The sequence below is a fragment of the Aaosphaeria arxii genome (genome assembly GCF_010015735.1).
Source record: "Aaosphaeria arxii CBS 175.79 unplaced genomic scaffold BU24scaffold_9, whole genome shotgun sequence".
Classification (NCBI taxonomy): domain Eukaryota; kingdom Fungi; phylum Ascomycota; class Dothideomycetes; order Pleosporales; genus Aaosphaeria; species Aaosphaeria arxii.
Window position 1 is genome coordinate 2,402 of NW_022983482.1, and position 19,110 is coordinate 21,511.

General features: G+C 46.8%; 7 protein-coding genes across 7 annotated transcripts; 4 read left to right on the forward strand and 3 right to left on the reverse strand.

Moving 5' to 3' along the window:
• The first annotated feature begins 1,652 nt into the window (after positions 1–1,652).
• BU24DRAFT_276712 (ribonuclease-domain-containing protein) lies at positions 1,653–2,462 on the forward strand. Its single transcript, XM_033522657.1, has 3 exons — positions 1,653–2,059; positions 2,121–2,261; positions 2,316–2,462. The coding sequence occupies exons 1-3, from the start codon at positions 1,897–1,899 to the stop codon at positions 2,426–2,428; spliced, it is 417 nt and encodes a 138-aa protein (XP_033379540.1). The 5' UTR covers positions 1,653–1,896; the 3' UTR covers positions 2,429–2,462.
• Positions 2,463–2,745: 283 nt separating this feature from the next.
• Positions 2,746–5,186, reverse strand: BU24DRAFT_495429 (HET-domain-containing protein; the record flags this gene model as incomplete). Its single annotated transcript, XM_033534125.1, has 2 exons — positions 4,429–5,186; positions 2,746–4,379 (listed from the first exon to the last, which is right to left on the reverse strand). The coding sequence occupies exons 1-2, from the start codon at positions 5,153–5,155 to the stop codon at positions 2,746–2,748; spliced, it is 2,361 nt and encodes a 786-aa protein (XP_033379541.1). The 5' UTR covers positions 5,156–5,186.
• Positions 5,187–5,947: 761 nt separating this feature from the next.
• Positions 5,948–6,532, forward strand: BU24DRAFT_426291 (uncharacterized protein). Its single transcript, XM_033528934.1, has 2 exons — positions 5,948–6,205; positions 6,261–6,532. Exons 1-2 carry the CDS (start codon positions 5,977–5,979, stop codon positions 6,524–6,526), a joined length of 495 nt encoding a protein of 164 aa, XP_033379542.1. The 5' UTR covers positions 5,948–5,976; the 3' UTR covers positions 6,527–6,532.
• Positions 6,533–9,027: 2,495 nt separating this feature from the next.
• BU24DRAFT_495432 (uncharacterized protein) lies at positions 9,028–9,669 on the reverse strand. Its single transcript, XM_033534126.1, has 2 exons — positions 9,370–9,669; positions 9,028–9,309 (listed from the first exon to the last, which is right to left on the reverse strand). The coding sequence occupies exons 1-2, from the start codon at positions 9,578–9,580 to the stop codon at positions 9,251–9,253; spliced, it is 270 nt and encodes an 89-aa protein (XP_033379543.1). The 5' UTR covers positions 9,581–9,669; the 3' UTR covers positions 9,028–9,250.
• Positions 9,670–11,222: 1,553 nt separating this feature from the next.
• On the forward strand, positions 11,223–12,639 carry BU24DRAFT_485811 (uncharacterized protein; the record flags this gene model as incomplete). The annotated part of the gene is made up of 4 exons (XM_033533397.1): positions 11,223–11,407; positions 11,461–11,743; positions 11,814–12,137; positions 12,216–12,639. The coding sequence occupies exons 1-4, from the start codon at positions 11,278–11,280 to the stop codon at positions 12,637–12,639; spliced, it is 1,161 nt and encodes a 386-aa protein (XP_033379544.1). The 5' UTR covers positions 11,223–11,277.
• A 633-nt stretch (positions 12,640–13,272) lies between these two features.
• BU24DRAFT_485817 (sterol 24-C-methyltransferase) lies at positions 13,273–14,603 on the reverse strand. The gene is made up of 4 exons (XM_033533398.1): positions 14,356–14,603; positions 13,969–14,302; positions 13,599–13,918; positions 13,273–13,531 (listed from the first exon to the last, which is right to left on the reverse strand). Exons 1-4 carry the CDS (start codon positions 14,502–14,504, stop codon positions 13,279–13,281), a joined length of 1,056 nt encoding a protein of 351 aa, XP_033379545.1. The 5' UTR covers positions 14,505–14,603; the 3' UTR covers positions 13,273–13,278.
• A 1,739-nt stretch (positions 14,604–16,342) lies between these two features.
• BU24DRAFT_435756 (subtilisin-like protein) lies at positions 16,343–19,083 on the forward strand (the record flags this gene model as incomplete). The annotated part of the gene is made up of 3 exons (XM_033530118.1): positions 16,343–16,462; positions 16,513–17,669; positions 17,727–19,083. 3 exons carry the CDS (start codon positions 16,343–16,345, stop codon positions 19,081–19,083), a joined length of 2,634 nt encoding a protein of 877 aa, XP_033379546.1.
• Positions 19,084–19,110: the final 27 nt, after the last annotated feature.

A 19,110-nucleotide genomic window follows, 5' to 3' on the forward strand; every position in this document is an offset into this window, starting at 1 on the left:
AAATTTGTTTTGAGGATGCGCTCTATCCACCGCCACATATTTTGTGGCACCGGCCCGATCCGAAGTCAGCAAGGAGAAACATTTTATCGCTGTTTCCACTTCGCTTCTCATTCATTCATATTGGAACTTTTTAATAGTAACTATCAGGAGATAATCTACTTATCTATATTATAAGCTTCTTGCACGTGGGTCAAATTATCATGGCATCGTGCACTTTACTCTTGAAAGCGCGACGTTCCAGATCTCGTTCAACGCCATCATAAAGATGCAAGTCTGGCTGATATGTTCATGTGTACATCTAGTATTTAACGCCCAGCGTTAATTTCTCATAAATGGTAGAACCGGCTGTTGAGTAGTTAGCCCAAGTATATAGTGCGTCATTGAGGAGGAGTGAGCTGAGGTCAGAGCATGTGGCTTGATTTAAGACCTTGAATCAGAAACTGTTCTCGCCTTCGGTACTACTTGCAACGACCAACCTAATGAGGAAAAAGGCCATCCCTCGACCACCTGTTGGCCGCAAGATAGGCAGCATAAAGATGTTCCGATTGTTTCCTCTGAGTTCTGAAATCGCTAAACAACAGAGAAAGGTGATATTCATGAAGAACCAAATGTCCGGAACCACATGTTGTACTTTCGGTTTGTCTTCTGGGCAAATCACCCGCAATATCGGTTATCAAAAAGCTCATCTCATGCAAAGAATGTTTTTCCGAAGCCTACCCTAGACAACATTAGAATCATGGACATTGACTATGTATTTGGATTTGTCCGAAGAGACTGGTGTTAAACTGCTTTCGGTCATCCCAGTGCATAATATACTTCGCCGACTGAACCAATATCAGTAAATTCTCCGACAATCATCAGTCTACATTATTCCTAAAAAAGATTCCAGATAACGCAGTACTAATAATATAGTAACACACAATGAGAAATTCAATGCAGTTATAAAATGTATTCCCTAGAGACATACCTTTGAACATAACTTGCCCCTCAATCCATAATAAAACCAAAGTATACCATCTTCAGATGCCACTTATCGCGCATAGTTCCTTTCCCCACATTCTTGATCCTCTCATACTGTACAAACGAAGTAAAGGTCATCTCTTCTAGTTATCTAATCTTGATTACTCTCCCGCACATCTTGATACCCCACCAAACATAGACACAACCCCCACAAATACAGCTTCCTAAACAAGCCTAGCTCCGGAACCATCTATGCATGTACCCTGACGATCCCTATTCAAACTCCAAACCAGCTCAATTCAATCCAAGTCAATCACGGCCAATCCCTATCGCACATGTTCAATCCAAAGACTCGCTACCATTGAGCTTCCTTATTCGAAAGCAGGGCCGTGACGTGACGCGCGGTCGGGGAATTTGGATGCTTATGCTCTGCAGATGCGGATGGTAACACGGCCAGCGATTATTGACGAATAGTAAGGACGAACGTGGGAGGCGTGCGCTGAAGATGAGAGGCCCGGTATCGCAGACCGAAATGGGGTAAGCCGAGAAGATTCATAAGGCGAGATGCTTACTGGTCGATTCAAAGTACTCGTGCTTTACAGTATCTTAAGGGCCACCAATTGGATTTCTGAGTGGGCCATGGTCGGCGGATGGTGAGGTCTATTCAAGGTTAGGTGAGACCGAGAGTATGATATTCTAAGGAGAGATATATTACCATGCATGGTCAGGGTTGATTGATAGACCTTGATCGAATGCAATAGCCGCGGTGTCCTGTCGATCTTGGGCGGAGAATGCCGACCCAAGGTGTATGTCTGTATCGAGTGCAGGAGATATAAGATTGGGATGATCCCATAGAATTAAGCATCAGCCAGCTCACAATCTACAAAGCCGTCAAGCCTCAGAGTTCGTCATTCATTTGAGTATAACACCGCCGACATGCAGTTTCTTCCTGCTCTCCTTTTGGCGTTGACTCCTCTGTCTCTCGCTCTCCCAACCACCTCTCCCATTGAGAACACTCTTGAGGCTAGACAATGCGCTACCACATGTGGCTCGGTCTGCTATTCTTCTTCAACCCTCTCTGCTGCACGTAGCGCTGCTGGTACGTGTCTCGCGAGCAACTTCCATTCTGTATGTAAAACTATTCACTAATGTGCAACCAGCAAACTACGTCAAGAACGGTGGACACGCAGGCAGTTCGACCTATCCACATGTCTACAACAACTACGAGGACTTCAACTTCGCTATCGCTGGGCCCTACTACGAGTTCCCAATCCTGTCTAGTGGTAAAACCTACACTGGTGGTAAGTTCCATAGAGTATCTTGAAGAATGGCAATCATATACTGATTCAATGAAGGATCCCCGGGCCCTGATCGTGTTGTAATCAACAAGAACGGTGCTCGCGCTGGTGAAATTACGCACACTGGTGCTAGCGGGAACAACTTTGTTGGATGTTCTGGCACTTCGTAGGAGGGATTGGGGAAGAGTTCCTGGGGCTTACGGTCTTCTATGATGATTTATGCAAGAGCCGATATTTTCATTTTCGCATTTCCTTTTCAGCCTCATGACAGTGTGCCATGGCAAAATCAGCACGATGTTGCAGATCTATTGTAAATACTGCCTTTACAAAGCTGCTACAGGAGGCCGAGCAGTCAGAATCGAGCCGAATTTGACATTTCACATCCATTCAGTTTTGTCTCGACTAAATGTATGCTGTCTCTCTAACAACACCTCGTACATTTAAAATTGATGCCTCCACTCTGTGGCAAAAGGAACTGATTAGAAATCTAAGTAATGACTACCTCAGCCTCTGTAGCCTCTTCCATCCACTGTCTATCCCAAATTGTGGCTAATCCTGTTCGCTCAAAGATGCCGTTTTTGCTCTCCACAAGCAACAACCCCCATTGCACGCTCTGAGGTTCGGTGTAATAGGTTGCGGTAGCTAGATCAAGGAAATACAGCGTCTCCGTCCCACCAAGCTCCTTACCATCATCAAAAACCGCCCAGCCATGTGGCTCATTTTCCGCCCGCTCGATATGATAACCTGGCTGATTCGCCGCGCGATAATCAACTGTCTTCACCTCCCGGTACGATGTATAAGACTCCTCCATCCTTCTTTTAAGAAACGTGTCGATCCTGTACTTCTTCGCCCTGATACTTAACGCGCCTGAGTCGGTATCGCATCCTATAATGCTACAATTCGTATGAAACTCGAAGTCCTCCCTCTTTTTATCGAATTCAAGGAATCTGAACCAAACCGGTCCGGAATGCGATGCCCAAGACCACGTCGGAAATTCCACAAGCTTATTATCGACAAATACTGGACTCCATAACAAATGTTCCGGCATGTCGTTCACCCATGTACCAAACCAGTAGTCTTGATTCCCGACCCATGGAGCTATCTGCAAAGTCTTCAGATCAATCCGGGTATATCCCTTCGTCTTCACGATTGATCGCGCGAGGCCCTCCAACGAGATCAACCGATCTTTGATGTATGTGAATGACCGCAAAGAGTGATCGGATATGATACGGCCCCATTCAGTGCACCATTCCGGTTCTGAGAGCCGATGGCCTAGGATCATACGCCCGGATTCGTCTTCCTGCTTCGTACGACACACCCATGACATACCATCAGGAAGGAAGTGGACTGTCCGTCTCGAGAGAATCCACTCCTGCGTTGCCCAGCCCCGAGCTGCTAAGGGGCTGAATGACGGGTGCATCGGTTGTATAAAAGGCTCTTGTCGCCATTCAATTGCGATGTTGTATTTTCCAATTATACATGGTCTGCCTCCGTCCGCTTGTTTTCGTATGAGGGGAACAGGAACCGATAGGATGGGCAGACAGCCGTAGTCGCGTGGCAAGAATAGCCCCTTTGTAGAGTCCTTCGCACCCGTTGCGGCGATAGTAAGTACTGCTTGCTCGTATATGAGGCCCATATCTTTGGACTCGGCAAGCCAGTCCTCTTCGCTGTCCTGGATAATGCATAATGAATCAATCCACAAGTAACGCAAACCCAAAGCTCGCGTCACAATAATTGCATCGACGAAGGTTTTTGGTAAGCTAGAGAACGATATACACTTCATGTGGTCTTGAATGTTTTTGGTGGTTGTCATTAACGGATGATTCTTCGGTTCGCCCCAGCAATGGCTCAAAGCCACCCACTGTCCTGCTGGATATCCTTTTGTATCAATCAATCTTGGCTCAGAGGTACTACCCGGCTGCCCAGTATCGATGAGTCGGGTAGGAAGTTCGAAAAATTCCGAAGGATCTAATATGTCTCTTCCTATGGACTTCATACACCATGAGTGACCCTCTTTGCATTGTTGCATCCAAGTTCTAATGATATCAAAGGATTGTAAAGAGGCCGAACTCCGGATAGGTGGCCGGCCAGCAATATATGGCTTCACGTCTTCATTGCAGGCTGTGCATTATTGTCAATAAATGCATGACTAGCATCAAAATACACGTACCTGTGGGAAGAAAGGTATTAAGCATTGTATAAACAACATTCCGCCTGTCATCTTGATGTGCCTCTTGGGGCCTCTGCCACACGATGCGAATACTGTCGAGCGTAAACTTATTGAAATCCTTACTGTCCTGGCCGAACTTATTGATGTCGGAAAGGTGCAAGAAAATGGGATCTTTGCTATGCCATAGCTCGAGTAGAGCCGAGTGGAGCATAAAGCCATGTTCTTCTCCTCGCAAAAGCCCAAAAACATGTTGTAGCCGACTCTTGGGGCTATCATAGGGAAATCCACGCTTGCGCGAGGTATCCATAACGATGGCAACCTTGATGAGCTGACATAGTGCGCAATGTCGCGCAGAGTTTAAGATGGTCTTTGCTTCCCTGTGATGCAGGACAATATCTGGTGGCAACTTATCGTCGGCGTGAACTCCAACTGTTTCAGGTGGAAGCACGCGAAATCCGTCGAATACGGCGCGAAGGCTGTTGAGATTGTGTTCGAGTGGCCATAATGGGTCCGGCTTGGGTCTCTCCTCCAATGGTCTGTCAAAAGAAAAGATAAAGTCGGAGATCTGATCGGTCGCGGCTGTGCAGACACTGCAGAGATTCTGGCGCTCAGCAAGGCCGGCACTAATTGCATTCACATGTTCGGTTGGAGACAAGGACAGCAGCTCCTCTATTATCAATTTTTCATCGTCTCGAAGTTTTGTCGTGGGGTTTTGCAAAAGATCCATGGAATGCGTGAGGTTGAGCGGTTCTTTTGCGTTTGTTACATTGTCAGCCAGTCACCTAGGAGGGGCGTGTACACGGTTTTCGTATATCATAGGTGCCTAGTCACTCGTTTATTTTTACTACATTCAACCATTTCGCTCTTCTGTATGTACGAACATAGCCTCCTTTACAAGACAGGACCTTGAAGATTAGGCTGCCTGTGTTTTCTGGGCTTTCGATATTACTAGGAAGTAAATTGAGCCAATGATGTAATAGAAGTTGAAGGCGGGCCATGATCTGAAAAGAGGCTGTGAACCTTCGTACGGGCCGTGCCGCTGCCATGTTGACACTTTGTACCATTCCAACTATTGCTTACATAGTTGAACTATGGTTTAACCCTTAAAACTATAATCTCACTGCTTTTGGAGCGAAAATGAAATCGACAGTAACAGAGAGAACAACAGCATCATCACATCACCATCTAGCTCCCGAGCCATAAGGGTGTGAGATCCTTTGTCGAAGCGGGGGGACGTGCAATGTGAAGGATCATTTTATCATCTGGCAGTAGGAAAAGCTGTGAATGCTGAAGGCTGAGGTCGTTTAAAGAGGAGGTGGTGTGGTTGGTTGATTGTGTGGTGTTCATGCGACTTGCTCATGAGGCCAAAGTAGCGCCGATCGATCCCCAAACAGGGAGCAGTTCGAAGACAAGACACCATCATTGGCACATCCCTGTAGATAATCCAAGTTATTGCTATCACAAGTGCCACCTCTAAATGCACCGACAGTTCGCATACTTAAACCATATCGATCATTATGGGATGGTCAATATTGTGCATTCCATACAATGGCGAACGGGTTGGACACTACAAAACAACCTCTTACATTTGCGCAAAGACAGGTTCTCCTAGCTCTACTTGTTCTTCAAGCTTCACGGACATGCTCTTATGTCTTCATCTCTTTAAATGCCGACATATACGGTAGAAGAATCTTTCAGGTGTGCGAAGAGTCTCTCAGCTACTCCGCCGTGCCTGACAACCAAACTACCCGATGGAATAACGAAATCACGGGCAAAGGTAAGCCTATCCATCTACCAAACTGGGTCGTTAGACTGACCATTGTCGGAAAAAGTGCTTCAACCCCCTGAAAACATCAAGGTACAGCACGCAGAAGACTTGGAGCCGAATAGTGAAATCAACGTCGCAAAGGAAATCCAAAGAGACGAGCAGGCCACGATGAGGGAAACGTATAGTGAAATAATGGCGTTAGATGCGAAGACAATCCAAGTTCAGCAAGAAACTATTCTTTCCCAACAAAGTGTCATTCGCTCTCAGCGAGACATGATCCGGCAGTTACAGGATCTAATAATAGCACAGGAGGCACTAATTCACGATTGAGAAGAGAAGGAAGTTATAGTAAAATAATGATTATATCTGCAGAACAACCGCACCATCTCTTTCCACCGAGTAGCAGACGAATAGTTTCAATATCTAATTTCTACTATCATTCACATGACATGGGCGAGTTCTCACATCACTCTTCTCCACTCAGTCCACCATTTGAACAGCCAATTCTCAAGGATAATCACTCGCATGAAGCAAAACTCGTCTGATTTCATTGTTACGTTGTAGTGCAACCATTTTCTCGTGATGTCCTCGTTTCCAATCTACGATTCATCGATAGACTGGGCAATTGCATCCCCAACACTCCGGATGAAATCTTTCTTGGCAGCCTCAAGTGTATTGTATGCATACCCTTCGATCATCTTAAAGTTGCGGTAAACAAGGTTTACTGAAGTATGGCTGCCGTGAGAAGATTTATATACGACGGAGATATGCTTGAAATCCTCTAGTACATTATAGTCCTTTATCGGTGGCGCAAGCCGGAGTACAGTTTTCTTATCATTCAGCAAATGAACCAAGTTGGCTGAATGCTTTCAGTATAAGCGGCTATCTCAGTACAGAGTTGACTTACCAGTAAGTGGCTTGGAGGCGGTTTCGTCAAAGCCAAAGTTGATCAGCATTTCGTACACGTAAGAACGAAGCCTCTGTTTCAAATCTAATGCCTTTGCCATGTTTATTTTTTTAGTATAGTTTGTAAATTTTGAACCATGGGATGCAGATATCTTTGTGAAAAGAGTGTAAGTTGACGATCGTTTGACTGAGCAGAATTTGGGTGAATGGGCAGAAGATGATAGTGTGTTTTGTGTAGGGTGGGGAGATGCTTAAGAATGTATGACTCAAACCACTTACAGACTGAGTAACCTTGAATGCAACTTGATTTGCCCTGTACTGGGTACTACGTTGTACTTGGTTGTTGGTGTGGCAACGCTATCAGTGTTATCTTTAATCGTTTCCCGCCTGGACGAGGTTGTATCAGAGTCAAGATTTTGACCAGAAGGTTGGAGATTTGAGAGTAGTTACTTTGGTAGTATCAGAGCAAAACTTTGAAACTTAAAACCGCTTCTACTGGTATGCTTTTCTGTAGGTATTTGATTGTTGATCCATTGTGGCAGCCCGTCGATTACTGCGTTACACGAAGAATGCATCAAAGGTCGAAACGATCTTATTACGACCGTTCGCATCACACGCCCAAATCTGTTATAATATTGGAGAAAATGAGTCCTGCGTTGCAGTAGTGACATCGCTACATGGAGCTTACCGGCCCGGCCAACGACTGATGCACTACGTTACCAGTCAATCATCAGATAATACATACCGTACCGGGGAAGCAAACTTACCTAGTCGCAGAGCAATGCTGCTGTGATTTAGATGGGTTGAGTAGCTCGGACATCTGTTACTCCTTCAAGGCGATCTGGATGGCCTCCCTTCTCATGGATACCATCTGTCTGGCTATCCATGAATACAGTAGTTCTTCCACAAGGAGAGCTGATTTGTTGACCATTGATCGGGTTTCGAACCAAATAAAGCTTTGTTTTCAGTACGGGATTCGCCTTGTGTTCACCTTGCAGTCTACGGAGTTCCCGGGCGCAAGCGTACGTGATCATAAGGCAAATAAATCGAGATTGCAAGAAGCGGTAATTTGAAACGATTAGAGTAAGTTTCAGGATTGTCAATCGTTTAAAAAGTATCGACCTAGCTCAAGGAGACTATGTTTACTAGCAGCAAAATAGAGGTCAACCCGATCTCGAATACTATGACCTCGAGCAGAACCTCGTGCGCATTAGCGCAAGTCGAACAAGCGGGGCCAGTGTTTTCGAGAAAAGACTTTAGGACAAGCACATTACTTTTCCACCCGCCACTTGGTTCCAAATATCTGGACGTTCTTGATGAGTTTTGTGATTAGCGAATACAATGCGGTCTTTGGAGTAACTGATTAAAATTGTAGCTGTAGAGATTGGGCTTTCATTATTATTTAATAGGTAGTGTAGGTACATTACTATTAGCCCAAGTGAAGAGGAATGGCTGGCTTTTCGACCAGCGTTACGCACGAAATCTGCAATTACCTCAAACACCGCCAAGTCGGGCAATGGGTATTCGGACATTGGAATGGTAGTCATAGGGTGGCGTCGAATAATCAATGTCAGATAATACGCCCGGAAGAACCTCTGTCAGGGCGACGGGCGGTTTTTCCGGAACCTGATCTGCCCGCACCTACAGATAACACATACAGCGCGCCCAAGTAGGGCAACGTATTGCGTTAGACCGCTTCTCGTACTAATGGAGATGCGCTTAGCTGTAAGCATGAAGGAATGTTCATTTGAACTAATCGCGGCAGAGCTGCTCTGAAACGGTAGTAAGAGGCGATGTTCGAAGGAGCAGCAAATACATCAAGTCTTGGATTCGACGGGGTAACGAGCACACAATGGTTCTAACCCAAGCATACACCCGCTTGATAGATAGTCTTGCCCCGTTGCTTACTGAAGAGAACACTGACGGTTCAATGATTAGTTCAAGTGGCATTGTAGATTTACGTAGGACTCCTGTCGCCTGCCATTGAATTTTCGCATTGTTCCAATACCCGGAAAGGCTGGCCTAATACTACACGACCATGTTCTATGCTTTCCATTGAACCAAATTCTCTTCCTCGACGCGGCCTCTTAGAATTATCAGGGATCCGTCGATATGCTCTTCGCCGCGGATTTTGTTGAGAGACTTGATTCAGCAGTTGTAGTCGTCCGACTCCACAACCACACCATCGTAGTCTTCACCGTTCACCTCTAGACATGTTCGTCAATGATACATTTATCATCATATGTTGAACTTCTCCCGTTGCTTACGGTACTGCGAATGGATTTCTCTTCCATCTGGCCTTCTTCGTCGCCATCGTAACAATAAGGGAATGAAGTAATAGAGCTTAGTGACCACAGCAAACACAACGATGACAGGTGTCAGGCAGGTGGCGAAAAGAAGAGCCAGAGATGGCCGTAGCCAACCGAGGATGAATATGTACTTTGGAGGAGTGTGAAGTTCGCCCAGTCGATTGACCATGGCGAAGTAGGGTACTCGTGAAAGGGTGCTATCAGCCCGTGATAGGTAACAATAGTTTCAAATTGCTGAATCCAGATACGAGCCACAGGAAGTATAAGGTGATGACTGATCGACTAAGGTGGATCTGTGAATACATTGAGTCGTGCGATAGGCCCGGGGCGTTGTTGTGGCACATGGGGCGTAGCTGCATGTGAACGGTGAGAGGAAGGCGCTGCCTTCGCTTTGGACTCCCATTTATCAAGCCGCACATTCCGGGCAACTACAAACCAACACGCCCAGCACCCATATCCTCAATGATGTATTCCTTGGTTACCACTGTGGCTCAAGGCTGCGTGTGACCTCGTTCAAAAAGCCAATGCGACTGGCACATTTGTTCTTATCAAAGCATATCGGTGTCCAATTTGATTGTGCGCCAGAGCGATCGATATAATTGGAGGATTCTCTTGGGAGTGTACAGAGTAGACACCTACAAATATCTACGCTTTATCACTTGGAATCAACTATTCTCCATATCGTTCATAGAGGAAATATAAATGCTAATTCAAGTTTACCACTTTGTAAATTCGAAAACACTGATGAGCCTTGCATGTGCCAGGATATGACCGATTGCCAAGGAGGGTAGAGTTATACTGTGTATGCTTCTGAAAGCAATGTGACCATATTGATGAAAGACTTATAGCGAACGCCCTACGGAGTACATCTGACACCTAGCCATCATGAACACGACAAACAAGAACTCGGTTTACACACCCATGTTGGGGCAGACTCAGTGTCAATTACCTCACCACCAAATGAAGCTGGGCGATGAGTACATCAACCGCCCAACGCCCCATGTAACCCCCGAGATACACAATCACAACCCCAGTCTTGCGGTTAGGGCAGAAAAGAAACAAAAAGAAAAACCTATGCACTGAGTGCACCCATAGGATCCGGCTCATATTGAATTCGATTAGGAACTGCATTCCCGGTTGCTATCAGGTTCACGTGCTCTCAAATACGATACACTATGTCCTTTATACAATGACTAGTTATTTGTCGGCAGCATCAGCTCAGCATGAAAGTTCAGAAGAGACCTCATAGTTGCCCGAAAATCATAATGGAACTCCCAGCATGTTACGGACGACCTCTACGCCACACGCCTTCGCCCGAGTGCGTACCGACGCCCTACTGGTCTATTGATAATTGTATCTACTAGTATGATTCCAATTGGCTGACGCAGCCATGTTGAATGTCTTGACCAAACAGGTACACATTATCTCCGTCCGATTCTTCAATCTGTTCCTATGTTCTATTTCAATCCGAACACAACGGATTACGCTATTATAGCAGGCTCTCAATGCGACCAGCCTCCTTCCGAGCTCCAGAAGTTCCTCGGTGGTGCGCGAAACCCGTACGTGTCCACCATTGTATCCCCTCTGCATTCACATTATTGCCGTGCTATCCAGTCCGGGCGAAAGTATGTACCAAAGAGGTACGCTTGTCCTCTTATTCATGCCACATTTCTTGCTTTGTTTCTTTTGACCGTTTTATCTCGTGGCCAGATTATTCTCTTCTTTAGATGTAGATGTAATGAGAGAGTACTCAGTGTTTATAAAGTCTGCATTGCCGTGCTGCCTAAGATGTATACTCTATCCCACTCATTGTAAAATCACGTTAATAAAGCAATCTCCTTCGAAGCATTTGACATATATCTCGCCATGGTTACTCGAAAGTCTGGTCTCTTGACCGCACTCATAATCCTGTTGAAACTGGTCCATGCCAATCCGGTGGAACACGATCCGACGGACCTCAAATTGGTGGAAGATCAGAGCGAAGTCGCTCACATCTGTACGTTCTTTGCCCGGAAGAATGTGCGCTATGCCATCTAATAATGTAATCAGACAGCAGAACAAACCCTGATGGTGAGAAATGGATCGGTTATGACGATGACAGTGAAGAAGAATACAATCGGAAAATCAGGTTCAAAAAAGCACCCCCTGTGAAGGACGCTGGACCGCCGCCACCACCGCCGCCGCAAAACACGAACACGAAAAGAGAGCTTGAGAAGCGTGTTCCCACAAAATTCAAAGATAAGCATCTTGGATTCATTAAAGAGATTTGTGATGAGCTTGTGAGACACTTGCGGCCACGAGACTTCGTCATTTTCGTTGGCAATAGTGGGAGGTAAGAACATTTTTGGCAAGACTTTTTTTGGTTAAATTCTCAATGTAGAATAAGCTAATTTTGTTTTAAGTTATATGAAGTACTGCTTCGACCACCCTCGAATGGGAGCACTTCCTATCAGCAAAGCCAGGAGATATGAGGGGGTCGCTGAGGCATCCCGTGAAGCTGACCCCGACAATTACGGCAAACTACCTGGAAACGACTGGGGCAAGAAAGGAGCTGTTCTAGCCGATTACTACGGTCGATACCTACGTCCAAAGTTTCTAGCAATAGACGAAGATGGTACTGTAGGAGTTCCAGGTGGTATGGAGATTAATAGATTTCTCTTGGTAGATCATTCCAGTACAGGCAAATCTGTGGATGCCACTAAGCTCATCCTTTACCACTCCTTATAGTAAGTCCCCTTCTATTGATTCCCCACGGAAAATTGGAAAAATTATGTCTGTTGCTAATTGGAAATTTCGCGTCGTAGTTACGCAGCGCTGGTTCAAGACGACCCTTATCCTGAGGTTAAAAAGCAAAATTATGCTAAGAAACCGTGGGCACTATTCAATGTCATTGATAAGAGGAAGACGAAAAGACTTACTTTGATGGGGGATAGAAGGCCTGATATGGAACAAATCACAAACCCAAAAGACGTGACCGTGGTCAAACATTTTTGGGTTGGGGGTGACAGAGACGTGGACAAAATTCTTGGTGACGAAGATCGCCATTATCGCAACCAGATTGACTACTGGCCTGCTCGTTGGAATCAGCCGGTCACACATTACTGGGCACAAGACCAGACAAAGAAAAACCAAGCTGATCAAATTCGAAAGCAAATCAAGGATTATGTCAAGAAGGTCAACAAGGGCAAGCTCATGACACCACCAGCCAGCAAGCTCGCACATAACTGAGGGAAGGGTTCTATTGAATATGCATACACGGGAGTCGGGTGAAGTCTTAGGGTTCTCTAGATTATCATAGACTAGACATGGTGTAGTTGCGTCATCTATTCGACTACATATCAATTAGATTTTCACACTTTCAAAGCATTCTTAATATTGCTCATATGTATGGCCACCGATTTCTACCAAAATAGCTTCCACGCTTCTTCAATCTTACTAATACTATGTTCTGCCAGGCAGCCAGGTGCACCATCATTTTGGTCAATGATGCTGAAAACTCGACAACTTTGCTAGGGCCAAATAGGAGACAAAAAGTTCATGTGAGATGTCCTTATTTGCATATCTCTCAAGGCGTTCTTCTGTCAAATATTCACAGTAGAACTCTTTTGAGCGATGCATCGGCCTGCACAGGATAAAAGCCCATTGGCTGGAGCTGGGAAGGCCAAAAGTAGGAAACCCAATTTCATCAGCGACTGATACCGGGGCTATCTTCTGATGCTTGGAAGACTTTTTTCCACACATGTTTGTATGCTTGGATCGGTCCAAAAGTTTGTAGAACGACTCTATGGACACTATGAAAAATGCAAACAGCCGTTCAAGAGCAACAGTATGCCGAATTTCAAGTCCTCGACCAGAATGCCTTTCTAATCAAACTTCAGGCCTTTTGACAACAAACATCATGAAAGGCGAGAAAGTCCCCGTGATACCGCCATCTTTATTTCCCCAGGCGCATTGGACGCAAGTATTGAGGGCTTCGCGTCTTGCATCGGGCCAGATTCCCGTCTTACAGAAGAGCCAATGGACGAAGTACCCAAAGGATACCATTCCTGACTTCATACGAAACGTCTTAATCCAATCTTCCCAAGCTGTCGCGTACTCGGTCTGCCCGGCCATGGGATACCTGATTTCGGTGAGATTAATTGCACCACAACTAGAAGATGATATTAGAAATTGTTCAGAGTGCTTACCACCAAGGAACTCTTGATTTCAGAGCTAGATCCTCGTGATGCAATATCTCCAAGCCCGCTTCTTTCAGTGCATCTTCGATCTCCTTTGGATTGTTCAGGTATACTACTCCTCCACCACGCTCGATGCTGTTTCTGATCTCTCGATGCTTCGGATCGCTGTCGTCATACTTCTCTGTGAGACTCCATTCGTAGGTGCCAAAAATGCCACCCGGTTTTAGCACGCGGAAGATCTCTCTATAGACAGCAGAGAGTGGGCGAGAGTAACAAGTCGCCTCCATTGCGTAAACCCGATCGAAAGATTCGTCGGCGAATGGCATTTTCTGCGAGATAACCTTAGCAGCATTCGGCGCCACATGTCAATCTTACTGACCTGAAAGTCTCCCTGAACGAATTCGCATTGCCCATCGCCTTGTCCCCATAACCCTTTCTGCTTCGCAGCATCTGTCGCCCAGGCATAATGATAAGGACTCAGTGTGATCCCAGTGACATGCGCTTTGGTGAACATGCAAATCTCCCTTGCTGGCGCACCGATTCCACAGCCAGCGTCGAGAACCTTCATGCCAGGTTTCATCTCGCATAGCATCGCCATGTAATGCTCATGACGAGCCATCGCCACGTCCCACGACTCTCCCGGCTCGAAGGTACAGTAGTGGAAGCGTTCATTCCAGCCTCCCACATAGTTATCCGTGACGAGGTCGTAGTATCTCAATTGATCCGTCAGGTGTTGATATTGGAACATGGAGCGGGAACAACATACGTATTGGCAACGTCCTTTCTATTGACACCGGTTTCGTCGCGCTCACCGGGCTTGTCCGTGCTGAGATCGTAATCGCCCCATACCTTGCGATAATCCTCACCGGCGGTTTTGGACTTGACTTCTTCTTTTTGGGGCATGTTCAAGCTCATCGATCACAGACGGGACGAAGTAACGATAGCGAAGTAGCTGTTCAAGAGTTCACATTATATATGACCCTCCATCGTTAGCTTCGAATTTCTTTAGTATTGTTTTGTGGAGGTACAAGATAGCTTAGTATTGTTGTCGGTTCGGGTGGCTGCCGCTCAAAGGCCAGCCTGTTGAAACAAAGGAAGTTGGCTTCTAGATTCGGGCATGCCGTATGGAATATCCAAAGAACGAAGATCAACATTTAACGATGAGTAAATATTGGGACGTATCATTCGCCAGGTTGATCTATGCACCAATTACTACGTAGTCAATCATTTCAATCGATTCAAAGAATCCGTCAACTGGAGACTTGAAAATAATGTAGCAAAAAAAAAACTCTAACACATGGATGAAAGAGGTTCGATTTATTCAAAGTCCCTACATCTCGGATGGCTTCCATGTGCATCATCAGGAAACCCTGCGAAGTGGGTCCAAACAGGTGGGTACGAGGAAGATTGGCGGCACGATGGAATTCGCACGAGTCGGGAGCGGCGAACTGCCGGGTGGGAAGAGTCAAGACAGGGGGTTCGTGTTGTACAAGGATCCTTCTACGAAGGCTTGCTTAGTGTGTATGTTTCCATGATTAATATGGTAATCCCCATGACTATTACTTCCCAGAATAATGGTTCCTCGCTAGAGACAAGTTGGGGACTTTCTACTTGTAGGTGTCCTGTGTGATTTCACCCGCGAACTCCAAGGTATGGTAACTGATCAGCAGCCATCCTCCGAATTTACTGCTTCGGGACAAGCAGATTTTCACTTGTTGTCTCTCAAAAAGGCATCTCTATAAGACATCGCACGAGGCCACGACGATGGACGCGTAGTGGATACTCATTTTGCGTTCTGTGTTTTTGGTCGGGTAATGGTGTGGCCGTGCAGTCTTCAAATCTCACACAAACCAGGCATTCGCGTAGGCGTACTCGTGGTGTGGGATTCCTACTTCAAGTGTAAGTGTATCTAACAATTTTCTCCTCGATGTAACGTCCGTAAGTCGAGAAGCAGAAACTTTCAGCAGTGGAGCTCTGTCAACATTTTCAGATCGATATTTCGTGGCCTCGTGGGAACAAGACTGCGTCACGTATGAGAACGCGCGGATTGTCTTAATATAGTCACAACAAGCTGCAGCTCGAACTGCAGTACGAGAAACGTAGGATTCGCTAAGAATCTTTAGGATAAATATCGTCTCGACATATGCTTCTTGGCTTGCCCCGGTCCGCGAAAAGCTTTAATGCACACGTAATGGCTCGCCTATGCTCCAACATCTTGAATCCTTTGATCCTCAGTCCATTCGGCCTGACAACAAAACGACAGGACGAAACGCGCGTTACGTCTAAGGCACCCACCATGTGATCAAGAATATCCAAAAACTATGAGCTCGATTTTCGCTCGGTGGGTCTTCGATACCGAATCATGTGTAATCCACAGAGTACCTTCGTTCATCTCACATCGCAGTACATCACAATATAGAGCTCTTGGCGAAACCGCTCAATTCAGGTAATTTGCCGGCATAGAATCCTCCGCTCATGAGGTTGTAAGGCAAACCACCTCCTTTTACCTACTTGGTATGATCAGCCCTGCTCGCACCATTACAGCATGCACGCATGAGCTTCCCGTGAACTCACACGCATGATCTGGAGCCAATGCCGTGGAATAGCATCGCACCTAGGGTCCATATGTAGTCGTTAAAGATACATATATGAACATCGCGTCCTCGATTCCATGAGTTCGATATCTTCATCTTCACATTTGAGGATCGCATTCGCTCGTCATTGCTTATCATACACACTCGTTAATTTACATCATGGGCTCTATGTCCGTTCGGTCGCTATGTACCAACCTGCTAGCTATTGCAGCAACCGCGAGTGTAGTATCATCTACTATCATACCCGGGAGATTCTTAGTTGAGTTTCAAGACAATGCTGTGAGTCTTCTCTTTAAATCATTTGTACATCCACTGAAAATCCTTCCCAGAATCATGATCACTTCTCCAGCCATTTGAAAAGAGATGGAATCCAAGCAACCCCAATCCTAAAGACAGAGAGCGAGCTCTTTAGAGCGGCGTCTTACAAATTTGAAGCAGGAGCCCTGGGCGAAGATCCACTCAGCGAGCTCGCCAAGATACCCTCAGTCAAGAACGTTTGGCCAATCGAGGAAATCCAAAAGCCGAAAGACAAGGTCATCTGGCAAGGAAACGGCAACGGCAACCTGCCAGCAGAAGTAGAAGCTCGTGTCGCAAATGCAAAGGCCGGAGGGTTCGCACCTCACGTCATGACGCAAGTCGACATGCTCCACGCGGAGAACATCACGGGAAAAGGTATTAAAGTTGGTATCATTGATGGCGGAATCGACTACCTTCATCCTGCCCTTGGGGGTGGCTTCGGTCCGGGTTATCTCGTAGCTCGTGGATACGACTTCGTTGGTGACGACTACCAATCTGGCAATGATGAAAAGCCTGATGACGACCCATACGAGACCTGCGATGGCCATGGAACTCATGTCGCTGGCATCATAGCGGCGCAAGAGAACGAGCTTGGCTTCATTGGTGCCACGCCTGGTGTCGAGCTCGGCGCGTATCGTGTTTTTAGCTGTGCGGGCGGTACGAGGACGGATATCATTGCTGCGGGTGTGAACCGAGCCTTTGAAGATGGAAACAACATCATCACCGCCTCTTTCAGCGAAGAAAGTGGTTGGTCTGAGACTTTGATGGCAGTCCTTGCTGATCGGCTATCTGAGAAGGGTGTCATCTTCACTTTTGCCAATGGCAACGACGGGACTCATGGGCCGTTCAATGTAGGACAGCCAGCAACAAGCCATGAGGGCTTGGGCGTTGGTTCTACTGAGACGGATGAAGTTCCTCGTGTCTTCGTCGACGCAACCTATTCTATCGCCAACGGGACCTCGAAGACCTTCGGATGGAGACCGGGAAAACCTTCAAACTGGGGCAATGTTACCATGCCACTAGTTATCGCCGATAAAATAGTGTGCGGGGACGAAACTGGTGTCGGCAACCTCACCGGATCAGTCGTCTTGGTTAAGAGCACACCCAACTGCGCCGATTGGGGCGTCGTTCGGACTGCGACTTTGACTGGCTCGAAGCACGTTTTAATCTATAATCCTGACGGAAAGGAGTATGAACAAACTACCAGAGCGCAAGCAGGCAATTTATGCTAACATTGTAACCTTAGTGCGAACTTTCTCGATGCCACTCCTCGACCAGATGACCCTGAGCTGCTCGGCGTAGGAACCATTCCTGTAGATGTAGCAGAACAGCTATATGCCGCTGCAGCCATTGGAAACGTCACTATCAAGATCACCGATCCGAATTACACCAAAGAGTATGTCGACGCGGTGCCCAACGATGTAGGCGGCACAATGAGCACTTTCAGCAACTGGGGGCCCACGTTCGAACTGGACATCAAGCCCGACATCTCGGCACCAGGTGGCACGATTCTGTCCGTCTATCCCGAAGAGAAGGGAAAATATGCCGTGATTTCAGGAACTTCGATGTCGACGCCTTTGGTAGCAAGCATCATCGCCTTGATCATGGAGGCACGGGGCAAGCCAAGCGTGGCAGAGATCCGAAATCTACTCAGCAGTACCGCGAAGCCAATCCAGTGGTCTAAGAATGGAGCGAAGGAGCCTGTTCTGGCTCCGATCATACAGCAGGGTGGTGGCCTTGTGCAGGCGTACAATGCCGCTCGTTCGAGTACTTTGGTCAGTGTTTCGAAGTTCAATCTCAATGACACTGCAAACTTCGATGGATCCCGCGAATTCACCATCAAAAACGTTGGCGAGAAGGACATAACGTACACAATCTCTCACGAAGGCGCAGTCGCATTCAACACCTTCAACGACGGAAGAAACCCATCTGAAGCTGCCGAACTCAACACCTTCGTCGCCAACGCAAGCGTCTCCCTATCCTCCACGGACATCACCATAAGCGCCGGCTCCGAGGCGAAGATTTCTGTGGAATTTGATCCACCCGCAGGCTTAGATGCAGAGCAGCTCCCAGTCTACTCAGGCTTCATCAAAATCTCCGGCACCAACGGCGACGCCCTTAGTATCCCGTACATGGGCGTCGCAACCGACATGCGCTCTGTACCCATCTTCGAGACAACCTACTCCGCCACCAGCAACAGCGAGTCAATCCCAATCGAGCCAGGATATGAATTCGTGATGTCCGAGAGCGAAGAGGACTGGGACAAGTTCCACTATCCCAACTGGTTTGGTCCGCTGTCCTTCGGGACAGCGTACCTTGACGTTCAGATCTGGTCCGTCGATGTTGGTAACGGCACGGCGGAGGGATCGAACGAAACGACGCCCGGGAGGAATTTGGGAAGTTTGCAGGGTTTTCCCTGGGAGTACAAGCAGCGCGGTATAGCGATCTGGGGTAGCTTTACTGGGACCACGGGGGATGGGACGAGGGTGCCTGAGGGTAACTACACGATCATTACAAGGGGATTAAAGATATTTGGAGATAGGGAGGTCGAGGATGATTGGGTGGTTGTGAAGTCCCCACCGTTTGGTCTCAAGTATGTGTAGAGTTAGCTTCGGTAGTGTGAAAGGAAA

Bases quoted from the DNA above. Each gene is read 5' to 3' on its own strand.
- BU24DRAFT_485817 (XM_033533398.1), bottom strand. From the start codon at position 14,504: ATGAGCTTGAACATGCCCCAAAAAGAAGAAGTCAAGTCCAAAACCGCC. The intron at 13,919-13,968 runs GTCAGTAAGATT...GTTATCTCGCAG, and splicing joins TCGTTCAGGGAGACTTTCAG to AAAATGCCATTCGCCGACGA. The intron at 13,532-13,598 runs GTAAGCACTCTG...CACCGAAATCAG, and splicing joins AAATCAAGAGTTCCTTGGTG to GTATCCCATGGCCGGGCAGA.
- BU24DRAFT_276712 (XM_033522657.1), top strand. From the start codon at position 1,897: ATGCAGTTTCTTCCTGCTCTCCTTTTGGCGTTGACTCCTCTGTCTCTC. The intron at 2,060-2,120 runs GTACGTGTCTCG...ATGTGCAACCAG, and splicing joins TGCTGCACGTAGCGCTGCTG to CAAACTACGTCAAGAACGGT. The intron at 2,262-2,315 runs GTAAGTTCCATA...GATTCAATGAAG, and splicing joins TGGTAAAACCTACACTGGTG to GATCCCCGGGCCCTGATCGT.
- BU24DRAFT_495432 (XM_033534126.1), bottom strand. From the start codon at position 9,580: ATGGTCAATCGACTGGGCGAACTTCACACTCCTCCAAAGTACATATTC. The intron at 9,310-9,369 runs GTAAGCAACGGG...GAACATGTCTAG, and splicing joins AGAAATCCATTCGCAGTACC to AGGTGAACGGTGAAGACTAC.
- BU24DRAFT_426291 (XM_033528934.1), top strand. From the start codon at position 5,977: ATGGCGAACGGGTTGGACACTACAAAACAACCTCTTACATTTGCGCAA. The intron at 6,206-6,260 runs GTAAGCCTATCC...TGTCGGAAAAAG, and splicing joins TAACGAAATCACGGGCAAAG to TGCTTCAACCCCCTGAAAAC.